Source organism: Polypterus senegalus, chromosome 9 (assembly GCF_016835505.1).
Source record: "Polypterus senegalus isolate Bchr_013 chromosome 9, ASM1683550v1, whole genome shotgun sequence".
Taxonomy (NCBI): domain Eukaryota; kingdom Metazoa; phylum Chordata; class Cladistia; order Polypteriformes; family Polypteridae; genus Polypterus; species Polypterus senegalus.
The window spans coordinates 9,205,008-9,217,319 of NC_053162.1; the positions used below are offsets into that span (position 1 = coordinate 9,205,008).

At 42.8% G+C, this 12,312-nt stretch overlaps 1 protein-coding gene across 4 annotated transcripts in view; it reads right to left on the minus strand.

Moving 5' to 3' along the window:
• Window positions 1–11,837: 11,837 nt before the first annotated feature.
• wdr38 (WD repeat domain 38) overlaps window positions 11,838–12,312 on the minus strand; it is a 49,248-nt gene continuing 48,773 nt past the window's right edge. For 2 of the 4 annotated variants that reach the window (XM_039762439.1, XM_039762438.1), the window contains one exon: window positions 11,838–12,071. In XM_039762439.1, coding sequence (XP_039618373.1) covers window positions 11,967–12,071 — 105 coding nt within the window. In that variant the 3' untranslated portion in view covers window positions 11,838–11,966. Of the gene's footprint in view, window positions 12,075–12,312 lie in introns of all 4 variants that reach the window. The other 2 variants (XM_039762437.1, XM_039762440.1) reach the window with 1 other exon arrangement.

Below are 12,312 nucleotides of genomic sequence, written 5' to 3' on the forward strand. Positions count from 1 at the left end.
TTTGTGGTGTTCTTGTTTAGGACCTTTTTATGAGCTGAAATGAGCTTTATGGCAATTTAAAGAGTTTCGCAATTTTTCAGTGCTGGTGTGAATGGAGTATCTTGCACTTTAATAAAATTGACGTTTCACTGTTAGTTGGTACTGTAAATGTCTTTGTCTGTTGAGTGCTTCCAACACCGGCAGTTCTTCACCTCCACCCCATCACGGTAGGACGACACTTTACATAAGACACAGAAAGCCGTTTGCTCACTTGGGACTTCGGTTCATTGAGCATCTCAAACTGCCGGACTTTGTATTGTCTTGTCTTGTTTATCGTTGATCTTTTTGTTTTTGGTTTTTTATAAGATTTTTTTTCTATATTAGTTATTGTGTTTGGGGAAAACCAAATGGGATTTGCATGTGTGGCGATACTTCAGAATCGGTTCACTTTATTTGCCAGTTACACTAATGTGTATTAGGAATTTGTCTTGACAGGAAATCCCCTAAGGGACATTTAGGTGTTCTAGCAGCTCACAGCAAAATTAAAGCAAGTACATTTAAATTAAATAACTAAAACACACCATAAAATACCAAAAATAGTGGCGTATTACCAATCCAGAGCGATAAACACAGTGCAGTGTTCACAGTATTATAATATGTGAGATGAATGTGGTACATAGGGTGACCAATAACCACAGAAAGTGTCTGGTGATGGATAAAGTACCAGTGGTGGTTAAAGCATCTATCTATTATATAGTGCCTTTCATATCTATCTATCTATCTATCTATCTATCTATCTATCTATCTATCGATCGTCTGATGTCCCATAGTGTGGGTCCAAACATACAAAGAGAACATGAAATATAAGAAGGTAAAATATGATGCAGCATACAAGGGCAATACAAAAAATAGAGATTCCAGGCAGTCTAGTGAGCAGGTGTACATAGATGTGGAGTAGAAGCTCAGACCTAATTAGCTAAAATAACTGGACGTGGAAAAACTGTTTCGGTCGACATATTGCTTTAATTTTCACTGCACAAAGATGTTTGCTGGATGGACGTCGTCTTAACCAGGGCATCTCCTGTTCTGTCGGATCAGCAATGATTTCCTTACCCCGGACTCGCAGAGGATTTCAGTGTGTGGTAAGTTACAGCCTACGATCATCTCACAGGCTTTGATGATGAGCTGCAGATCGGCCTGATCCTGAACAGAGGCAGCACCAAACCAGACAGCTGTAGATACGAGGTCAGAATGAACTCGATGGCCCAGTAGAACTGGACCAATATTACATGTGGGAGATTGAATTTCCTCAGCTGATGCAAAAAGAACAATGTTCGGAGGGCTTTCTTAGTAATGTATGTGATGTTATTTTCCCACTTAAGGTTTTGTGACGGCACAGTAAACAGAAACGAGTGATTCTGTCATCGTAACAGCTGCTCCATTTATAGCAAGTGATAGGTGAGCAGGTGACTCCTGAAATCTATGATCATCTCCTCTTGAGTTTTTTTTTGAATGTGATGGCTGCACCACCGTGTCAGATGTTCCACCTCTTGCCTGTATATGGACTCGTCATTGTTTGAAATGAGGCCTATCAGTGTGAGATGTCAACTGCAAATTTGAGCAGTTCAACAGACGGCTCACTGGCAGGGCTGTTGATCTTCAGGCCTGGAGGGCCGCAGTGGTTGCAGGTTTTCATTCAATCCCTTTTCCTAATCAGTGACGAGTTTTCACTGCTAATTAAGTTCTTCCCTTCATTTTAAAAGCCCTGCTTTAAGGATGCTGTCCTCTGAATTAATTCTTTTCTCCTTTAAATGAAAGCCAAACAGAAATGAGATATCAAACAAGCCAACAGATGACCAGCTAAATTGGGGCTTCAAACTCCAACCAATTTCACTCCAACTTCTTAATGAGAAGCCGATTCTTGCTGTTAATTAAACTCATTATTTAATTCCATGGCTTGTTGCTGCTTTGATTCTGCCACAGCAGACATTTCTAAAACTGTTGATGTTCTGTTTTTCAAAGAACACCATCAAAATGTTTTGGTGAGCTGAGAGATCAACCTTACTGTATTTTCAGATATTGTGTGATGAGCTGGTCATGTGGTGGCGTGTTTTGTGTCTCATTATTGTTTGGCTAAGGGGCCTGAGTCAAGTTAATTAAAACTAAGGCAAAATAAATTAATTGGCAGCAAAAACTGGTCACTAAATAAGAAGATGGTTAGAATGAAAACCTGCAGCCACTGCGGCCCTCCAGGACTGGAGTTTGACACCCGTGCACTAGAGCGTCTTCCCAGTAAGCCTGCTCCTCAGACTGGCGCCCTTCTCACCTCCCGTCCCGTTTTATACTTTGCTGTCTTTGAAGACAACGATCACCGCGGGCCTCGTCTGCTTTTACTCCTCACCCTTCCTCTTTTGATTACGTCACCAAAGCCAGACTGACCAATCAGATTCCTCTTAAGGGTCTGGACAGACAGACCTGGCTTTTGTAGTAGAAAGATGTACGCCCTGTTCATTATCAGTTTATTTGTGCCACAGTTCTACGTGTCATTCAGTGTGTTAATCTGTGAGTGGGGTCCCCGAAATAAAACAAAACGTATTGCTGTTCTAGGACCGTGAGGAATCTGAGCGTCTTTTGAACACCACAATAAAAATGTTCAGCTCTGGGTGCAGTGCTCCCCTCATGGACCCCGTGATCATCAGAGGTGACTGTGCAGAGGGTACAGACCTATAAATACCTGGGAGTGCAGCTGGATGATAAATTGGACTGGACTGCCAATACTGATGATCTGTGCAAGAGAGGACAGAGACAACTATACTTCATTAGAAGGTTGGCGTCCTTCAACATCTGTAATAAGATGCTGCAGATGTTCTACCAGACGGTTGTGGCGAGTGCTCTCTTCTACACGGTGGTGTGCTGGGGGGGCAGCATAAAGGAGAGGGACGCCTCACGCCTGGACAAACTGGTGAGGAAGGCAGGCTCTATTGTAGGCACAGAGCTGGCTAGTTTGACATCCGTGGCAGAGCGACAGGCGCTGAGCAGACTCCTGTCAATCATGGAGAATCCACTGCATCCACTGAACAGGATCATCTCCAGACAGAGGAGCAGCTTCAGCGACAGACTGCTGTCACCATCCTGCTCCACTGACAGACTGAGGAGACCCCACACTATGTGACTCTTCAACTCCACCTGGGGGGGTAAACGTTAACATTATACAAAGTTATTGTCTGTTATACCTTCATTGTTATCACTCTTTAATTTAATATTGTTCTTTATCAGTATGCTGCTGCTGGAGTATGGGAATTTCCCCTTGGGATTAATAAAGTATCTGTCTATCTATCTTATATAGTGCCTTTCATATCTATCTATCTATCTATCTATCTATCTATCTATCTATCTATCTACAGTGGTGTGAAAAACTATTTGCCCCCTTCCTGATTTCTTATTCTTTTGCATGTTTGTCACACAAAATGTTTCTGATCATCAAACACATGTAACCATTAGTCAAATATAACACAAGTAAACACAAAATGCAGTTTTTAAATGATGGTTTTTATTATTTAGGGAGAAAAAAAAAAATCCAAACCTACATGGCCCTGTGTGAAAAAGTAATTGCCCCTTGTTCAAAAATCACCTAACTGTGGTGTATCACACCCGAGTTCAATTTGCGTAGCCACCCCCAGGCCTGATTACTGCCACACCTTTTCAATCAAGAAATCACTTCAATAGGAGCTGCCTGACACAGAGAAGTAGACCAAAAGCACCTCAAAAGCTAGACATCATGCCAAGATCCAAAGAAATTCAGGAACAAATGAGAACAGAAGTAATTGAGATCTATCAGTCTGGTAAAGGTTACAAAGCCATTTCTAAAGCTTTGGGACTCCAGCGAACCACAGTGAGAGCCATTATCCACAAATGGCAAAAACATGGAACAGTGGTGAACCTTCCCAGGAGTAGCCGGCCGACCAAAATTACCCCAAGAGCACAGAGACGACTCATCCGAGAGGTCACAAAAGACCCCAGGACAACGTCTAAAGAACTGCAGGCCTCACTTGCCTCAATTAAGGTCAGTGTTCACGACTCCACCATAAGAAAGAGACTGGGCAAAAATGGCCTGCATGGCAGATTTCAAGACGCAAACCACTGTTAAGCTAAAAGAACATTAGGGCTCGTCTCAATTTTACTAAGAATCATCTCAATGATTGCCAAGACTTTTGGGAAAATACCTTGTGGACTGATGAGACAAAAGTTGAACTTTTTGGAAGGCAAATGTCCGTTACATCTGGCATAAAAGGAACACAGCATTTCAGAAAAAGAACATCATACCAACAGTAAAATATGGTGGTGGTAGTGTGATGGTCTGGGGTTGTTTTGCTGCTTCAGGACCTGGAAGGCTTGCTGTGATAGATGGAACCATGAATTCTATTGTCTACCAAAAAATCCTGAAGGAGAATGTCCGGCCATCTGTTCGTCAACTCAAGCTGAAGCGATCTTGGGTGCTGCAACAGGACAATGACCCAAAACACACCAGCAAATCCACCTCTGAATGGCTGAAGAAAAACAAAATGAAGACTTTGGAGTGGCCTAGTCAAAGTCCTGACCTGAATCCAATTGAGATGCTATGGCATGACCTTAAAAAGGCGGCTCATGCTAGAAAACCCTCAAATAAAGCTGAATTACAACAATTCTGCAAAGATGAGTGGGCCAAAATTCCTCCAGAGCGCTGTAAAAGACTCATTGCAAGTTATCGCAAACGCTTGACTGCAGTTATTGCTGCTAAGGGTGGCCCAACCAGTTATTAGGTTCAGGGGGCAATTACTTTTTCACACAGGGCCATGTAGGTTTGGATTTTTGTTTCTCCCTAAATAATAAAAACCATCATTTAAAAACTGCATTTTGTGTTTACTTGTGTTATATTTGACTAATGGTTAAATGTGTTTGATGATCAGAAACATTTTGTGTGACAAACATGCAAAAGAATAAGAAATCAGGAAGGGGGCAAATAGTTTTTCACACCACTGTACATATCTATCTATCTTAAGCAAGCTGCTGTTTCCCAGTTTCAATGTTTTTGGGGTCGATTTAGAATTTATAAAATGAAGTTTGGGAAATGTATATTAGAATGTACCGTGTTTATGTGAAGTATGGCACACGGAGATATCTTATTGTTTTTTTAACCTTTTCATCATCGCCCTGGTTTTCACTGGGCGTTCCGGTTATTTAATCCGTTATTTACTGAAGCGCGCCTCAGTGGGTGTGATGCCTCTCAGCGTTCGTGGTGTTTGCTCAGGTGTCTGTGCCGCCATTAAGGGAGCAAATGAAAAACGACAAACGTTCTAAGCCTTTAAAGGCATAGCAAATATATTTCCAAATTCTTACAAACGTAAAAGTTGCACTGCTGTGCTTTTCCAAATGAAGAGTAAAAAGAAGAAGAAGAAAACCAGCAGCTAATTAGAGGAGATCAGTTCAGCGGTAAAATGGCTCAACACCACTTGTAAAACTGCTAGGGAACAAAAACCTGCACCGGGACTGAAGAATGGGAGAGGGGGGGGCGCCAGGCCCACCGCCATCACTGTGTCCCACCCCTTAATCATTTGGAGAAGTGCTGCAGTTGTCATTTTCTTTTCATTCTCACTCAGACTTGTCATTGTCATTGTGCCTGAGGCTGACAATCCGTATGAGCCTGGCAGATGCGCGTCCATGTCCCCTGGTTGGTGTCTCGCTGATGTCACCGACTTATCGTGTGTTACTGCGGGATGAGGCGGGTCACATAACACCCTCGGAATGTGGCGGAAACGCGTTAGGAAATCCACATGACATAAATGTATAAGGAGTCCGCTGCCGAGGTGCTAAAACAAAGCAGAGGGGTTTCTGTTTCCGCGAACAAAAGAAGAGGTGGTACGTTTTAGGTTAGACTAAAATGATTAAGCACAGGAGGAAATTCAAACGTATACCGCAGCAGAAACATACAAATAATACAAGAATGCAGACGCACAAAACAAATAATAGAAACAATCGAGCAATAAATGAATATTGTACAGACAGTACAAAATGAGCTCATTCGGGAAAGCACCCGACTGAGAAAGACCATCAGAGACGCTTCTTAGCACAGCGTGGTGGAATGAGCCTGTGGCTAAAAGAGCTCAGAGACAGCGCCACCTGCTGGGGATTTTTCATGATTGCATCCAATTTTCATACCATCCATCCTCTTTTACCCAACAGCTTTCAGGGTGTCCAGGGTTCACAGTGAGATGGCGCAGGCTTTCTTGATGAGTTTACTCGGGTGTTGTGCTTCTCTTGAGCTCAGGTTGATTATTCCCCACCACACTGGCTCCTACAGTATGTACTGGCAGAACATTTCTAAGCAGCTTGCTGCAGACATCAGAAGACTCGAGTCTCCTTAGCAACTCCATTCTGCTTTGGCCCCTTCTTGTGCTGTCAGACCAGTCCAGTTTGTTCTGCACCACTTCCACTTCTTCCCCCGAAAGGTGTCCGGTCTCAAAAGGCTCCTTGGCACACCTCAAGTCCACCAGCAGTTCTTTCGTGTTGCTGAGGTTGAGCTGCAGGTTGTTGTTCCTGCACCACAAGACAAAGTCCTCCATGACTTTCCTGTACTGCCATGTTGTCTCCATTATCAATGCAGCCCAAAAAATGAAAATGTCTGTAGGTGTCAAGAGCTGGTATTGTGCTGGAAGTCTCAGGAAGGAGGACAGAACAGTACTCCGAGGGGCTCCAGTATTACACACCACCATTTCTGACCCAATTTGCAAGAATTACCAACAGGTAATCTTGCCTTAAAACACAAATTTGGGCTTCTCCTAGGTGAACTTTTTATGCCGTTTCATAATCTGGCTCTTTTTCCTCCATGCACCCTTATAATCCATCAGTTCAGCAGATTTGTAAATGTACCTTAATAAAAGGATAACTGTCTGTGTTTCCAACCAGTTGTTATGTCTGTCACTCCAACAGAAGGTGCATCACAGACATTTGTAGTAATGAAATTCATTGCATTCGTCACTCCAACAGATGACGCATCACAAACAGTAACACTGATTTTTACAAATTCCATGCTAAATGCCCAATAACAGATACATATGCATTGCATTTGTTATTCCAACAAATGGCACATCACAAACATTTGTAGTAATACAATTCATTACATTTTTCATTCCAACAGATGGTGCATCACAAACATTAACACTGCTTATGCAAATCCTATACCAAATGATATATAACATAGACATATGCATTGCAATTGTCTTTCCAACAGATGGCGCATCCCAAACATTTGTAATAATAAAATACAATGCATTTATTTCTCTTTCCAACAGATGGTGCAGTACAAACATTAACACTGCTACACCAATCCCATACCAACTGGCATATAACAGACCTATGCATTGCATTTGTCTTTCCAACAGATGGCACATCCCAATCATTTGTAGTAATAAAATACAATGCATTTCTCTTTCCAACAGATGGCACATCACAAGCATTGTCCCTGCTACACAAATCCAGTACCAAATGGCATAAAACAGTTATATGCATTGCATATATCTTTCCAACAAATGGCACATCACAAACATTTGTAGTAATACAATTCATTACATTTTTCATTCCAACAGGTGGTGCATCACAAACATTAACACTGCTTATGTAAATCCTATACCAAATGATATATAACATAGACATATGCATTGCAATTGTCTTTCCAACAGATGGCGCATCCCAAACATTTGTAATAATAAAATACAATGCATTTATTTCTCTTTCCAACAGATGGTGCAGTACAAACATTAACACTGCTACACCAATCCCATACCAACTGGCATATAACAGACCTATGCATTGCATTTCTCTTTCCAACAGATGGCACATCACAAGCATTGTCCCTGCTACACAAATCCAGTACCAAATGGCATAAAACAGTTATATGCCTTGCATATATCTTTCCAACAGATGGTGCATCCCAAATATTCGTAGTAAGAAAATGCATTGCATTTGTCATTCCAACAAATGGCACATCACAAGCAAAACTTTTGTACCTGCACGTGTCTGTTTATTTGCTTGCTAAAAATAACCAACTCTATTAAACGGGGTTTGACAGCTGACTCCCGATCATTTTCTCTGTTGAACCCGTGTCTTTTTACAACACATCTTTTTCATTGAGGTTACTGAAATACATTGACACCCTTAATATAATCAAAAAATCAATGAAACTGAAGTTTAATGATTACCTTTAAACATTTGCCCAGTACTCCCATTTACATATCCTTGCTAACATATGCAAATAATGCAATATATCTAACCAATCAATTCGTGATCTCTGAGAGATTTTCCAGTGAGAGTCGGGCTGTGGAGAACTTTTTAAGCCTGGCAAGAGCGAATGTCATAGATGGCGTTGAACAACAGAACACGATATTTGCCACATTGTAACACATTTTTTAATGTAAGCTCATTATGGAGATGATTATAGTTTGGATGAAATCAGCCTTCAGCAATGCAGTCAAGAGCTGCGGCCCTGCTGCTGTTTTGATCATTTCATTTTATTTTGCTTATTATTATTAGCGATGTGGTGGCCTATGGTTTTTTGCCAAACCATGTTTTTCAAAAGAATTAAAAATACAAACCTGCTCCTAAAGCAAATAAAGAAACAATGATGTTTCTTGTTAAGAGAACCTCTGAGAAGCTGAGGATGGTGCGTCCACATTTGGAAGACCACCCGTAGGTCGCCAGATGTTAAGACCAAACTTCTCTAGAATGTAAAAAATAATAGAAAAGAAGATAATCAGGTTAATGGGAACTGGACAGTTGCCTCAAGTCCAAGGGTTTGTAAGTCAGAGTTGGTATTGTTTATTGCCCCCCCACCATCCCAAAGTTTGCCACCCTATGTTCCTGGTTCCCCTAAAATGGTAGAGCTGGCCCGGCAAAGGCTGCATTATTGGATGATTCTAAACTTGTTCTGTATGTGCCAGTGTGCCCTGAGCAGGTTGGTTCCCGTTGATGAAGTAACCTCTTTCTTTCTGACAGTTCTTTATTGGTATAACTAATCTCACACATGCGTGTTACAGGACCACCTTACATTCTCTAGTCAAGGTATAGCCGTGGACAAAAGTTTTGAGAATGACACAAACATGAATTATCACAGAGTTTGCTGCCTCCATTTTCATGATGGCAATCTGAATCGACTCCAGAATGTTCCAAAGAGGGATCAGATGAATTGCAGTTAATTGCAAACTCCCACTTTGATTTTAAAATGAACTTCATCCCAAAAAAAACATTTCCATTGCTTTTGTGAAGGCTTCATTGCGCCCAAGAAGGTCCTGCTAGCACCAGGAGTGTCTCCTAAAGTTGGTTGAGTTGTGGGTACCACCAGTGCAGAGCTGGCTCAGGAATGGCTGGGCAGCAGGCAGGTGTGAGTGAGGTGAAGACTTTTGGAGGATGGCCTGGTGGGTGTCAAGAAGGGCAGTAAAGAAGCCAAGAAAAACCTCAGGAACAGACTGATATTCAGCAGAAGGGACAGGGATTGGACTGCTGGGGTTATTTTCCCTGATGAATCCCCTTTCCGATTGTTTGGGGCATCTGGAAAAAAGTAAAGGTGAGTGGCACTGCCATCAGTCCTGTGTCAGGCCAACAGTAAAGCATCCTGAGACCATTCATGTCAGCCAAGGCAGTGGGCTCACTCACTCACACAGCCATGAATAGAGAATGGGACCAAAACATCCTCCGAGAGCAGCTTCTCCCAACCATCCAAGAACAGCTTGGTGACCAACAATGAACAATCCAGCATGATGGAGCACCAGGCCATAAGCCAAAGGTGAGAATTAACTGGCTCGGGGAACAAAACATCGACATTTGGGGTCCATGACCAGGAAACTCCCCATTGAGAACTTGTGGTCAATCCTCAAGAGGCGGTGGGTGGACAAACAAAAACCCACCAATTCTGACAAACTCCAAGCATTGATTATACAAGAATGGGCAGCCATCAGTCAGGATTGGGCCCGGAAGTTGATGGACAGCCTATCAGGGTGAATTGCAGAGGTCTTGAAAAAGAAAGAAGGGCCAACACTGCAAATATGGAGGCTTTGCATAAACTTCATGCCATTGTCAATAAAAGCCTTTGAAAGTAACTCATGAAATGCTTGTAATTCTACTTCAGAACACCATAGAAACATCTGATGAAAAAGATCTAAAAACACCGAAGCAGCAAACTTTATGAAAACCAATACTTGGGTCATTCTCAAAAGGTTTGGCCACGACTGTACCGGGGTGACCAGAACTGCACACAACACTCCAGGTGTGGTCTCTCAGATGTTGACACCTCATGGTCTGTATTGGGAGACCCCAATAACGCAAAAAAGATGTCTAAAGACGCTTCAACCTAATTGAAATTCCTGCATCTCAAAAGCTCCAAGTGGCTACAAGAAGCTCAAGTTGAGAAGCAGCTTCATCACAGGGCACGTCCTTTCTCATGGACACAGACTGTCATGCAGTCCAGGGCCATTTGGGTAGTCTGTCATAATGCGCAGATTATTGGAGTGTGAAAAGCAACACCTGGGTCATTCTCCAAACTTTTGGCCACGACTGTGCTGTATGTAATATCCCACCCGGACGAGAGGGGGCACTATCACTAACACTGTCGTCTCCTTCTTTCTTCACAGTGCTGAGAAACCACCCGGCGGGGTCAGCTGACTCTGCCCCTTATGGTGCAGCCGCTATAAAACTCCAGGCCCGTCCCAAGGATGGAGGCAGTGGCGTAGCGTAGCCCCGGGCGGCACTTTTAGGGGGCGACAAAGAATTACTGTATATTCTAGTCTTTTAAATTGAAATACCTAAATAAGGGGGCGGCTGACACCCACGCTACGCCACTGGATGGAGGTGTCATTTCTGACTTGAGCGAACCACAGGATGGAGCTCCGCTAAAACTTCTGACCTTGGCTAAGCAGCCCAACATTACTTGTTTTTTGTGCTTTGTATCCTGCACTACGGGAGTTTCATGCCAAAGAGCGTTATTTTCTCTTTATTTCTTTTGTGTCCTTGGATATTAAACGGGGCAAACCGAGTGGCATCCCATGTTTTCTTGCTGCGTGACACTCTCACCACCTTACAGCTAATGTGTGGTGGGGGTATTGGTGCAAAAATGGCTGCCATCACATCATCCGGGTGGGTGCTGCCCATTAGTGGTGGTTAAAGTGGCCCCCTACTCGCAGAAGCGCTTTGAGTAGTGATAAAGGCACTATATCAATGTAAAGAATTATTATTAGTATTATTATAACTCTACCTAAACAGTGACCGTGCCAAGATTTGACCCCTAAATTCCCACGTATCACAGATGTGTGTGTCAGGTTAACTGGTGACACTTACATTCTCTTTGATCAGATTCATGTTGAAGAATATGAATTGTAGATTTGGAGAAGTATCATGGGGCGGCACGGTGACGCAGTGGTAGCGCTGCTGCCTCGCAGTTAGGAGAGTTAGGTTCACTTCCCGGGTCCTCCCTGCGTGGAGTTTGCATGTTCTCCCCGTGTCTGCGTGGGTTTCCTCCGGGTGCTCCGGTTTCCTCCCACAGTCCAAAGACATGCAGGTTAGGTGGATTGGTGATTCTAAATTGGCCCTAGTGTGTGCTTGGTGTGTGGGTGTGTTTGTGTGTGTCCTGCGGTGGGTTGGCACCCTGCCCAGGATTGATTCCTGCCTTGTGCCCTGTGTTGGTTGGGATTGGCTCCAGCAGAACCCCGTGACCCTGTGTTTGGATTCAGCGGGTTAGATAATGGATGGATGGATGGAAGTATCATGTTAACAGATGTGGGGCATATTCTTTAAGTTCTGTAATTAGTATCATAAAACGCAATTCAAAATATAGCAGAAAATAAGAAGCGGAATATTAACTTGATAAGTTGCAAGCTATTAGAGCAGAATTATCGGTGAGCAAAAAGGCACCAACTGCAAATGTTCTCTTGACTCAGTGAGGACAGGTCTGAGTGGTCGACGGCCTACTGCTGCTCAGCATCGTCCGCTTTACTGATTTCGTCCACCATGCCTGTGGTGAGAAGAGCTCCTTGAGGAGAAAATATGCATCCTTGTGCCATATCCATTTTCTGCTGAAACAAAAGAAAACATTTCAACATTTAGTGTTTGTTACGGAATATCGCTTAAGGAAATATCAGGTCTAATGGGGTCACGTCACTTTTCCTATACTCTCTTCACTCTCATTGGCTCTAAGGTCCACATTTACGTCAATCAAGCACACTAAAGCAAAATAATTATACCACCAATAAACATTAAAACCATTTCAAGGTGAAGGGAATAACATCAATTATCCCATTCCAATGGCACCTG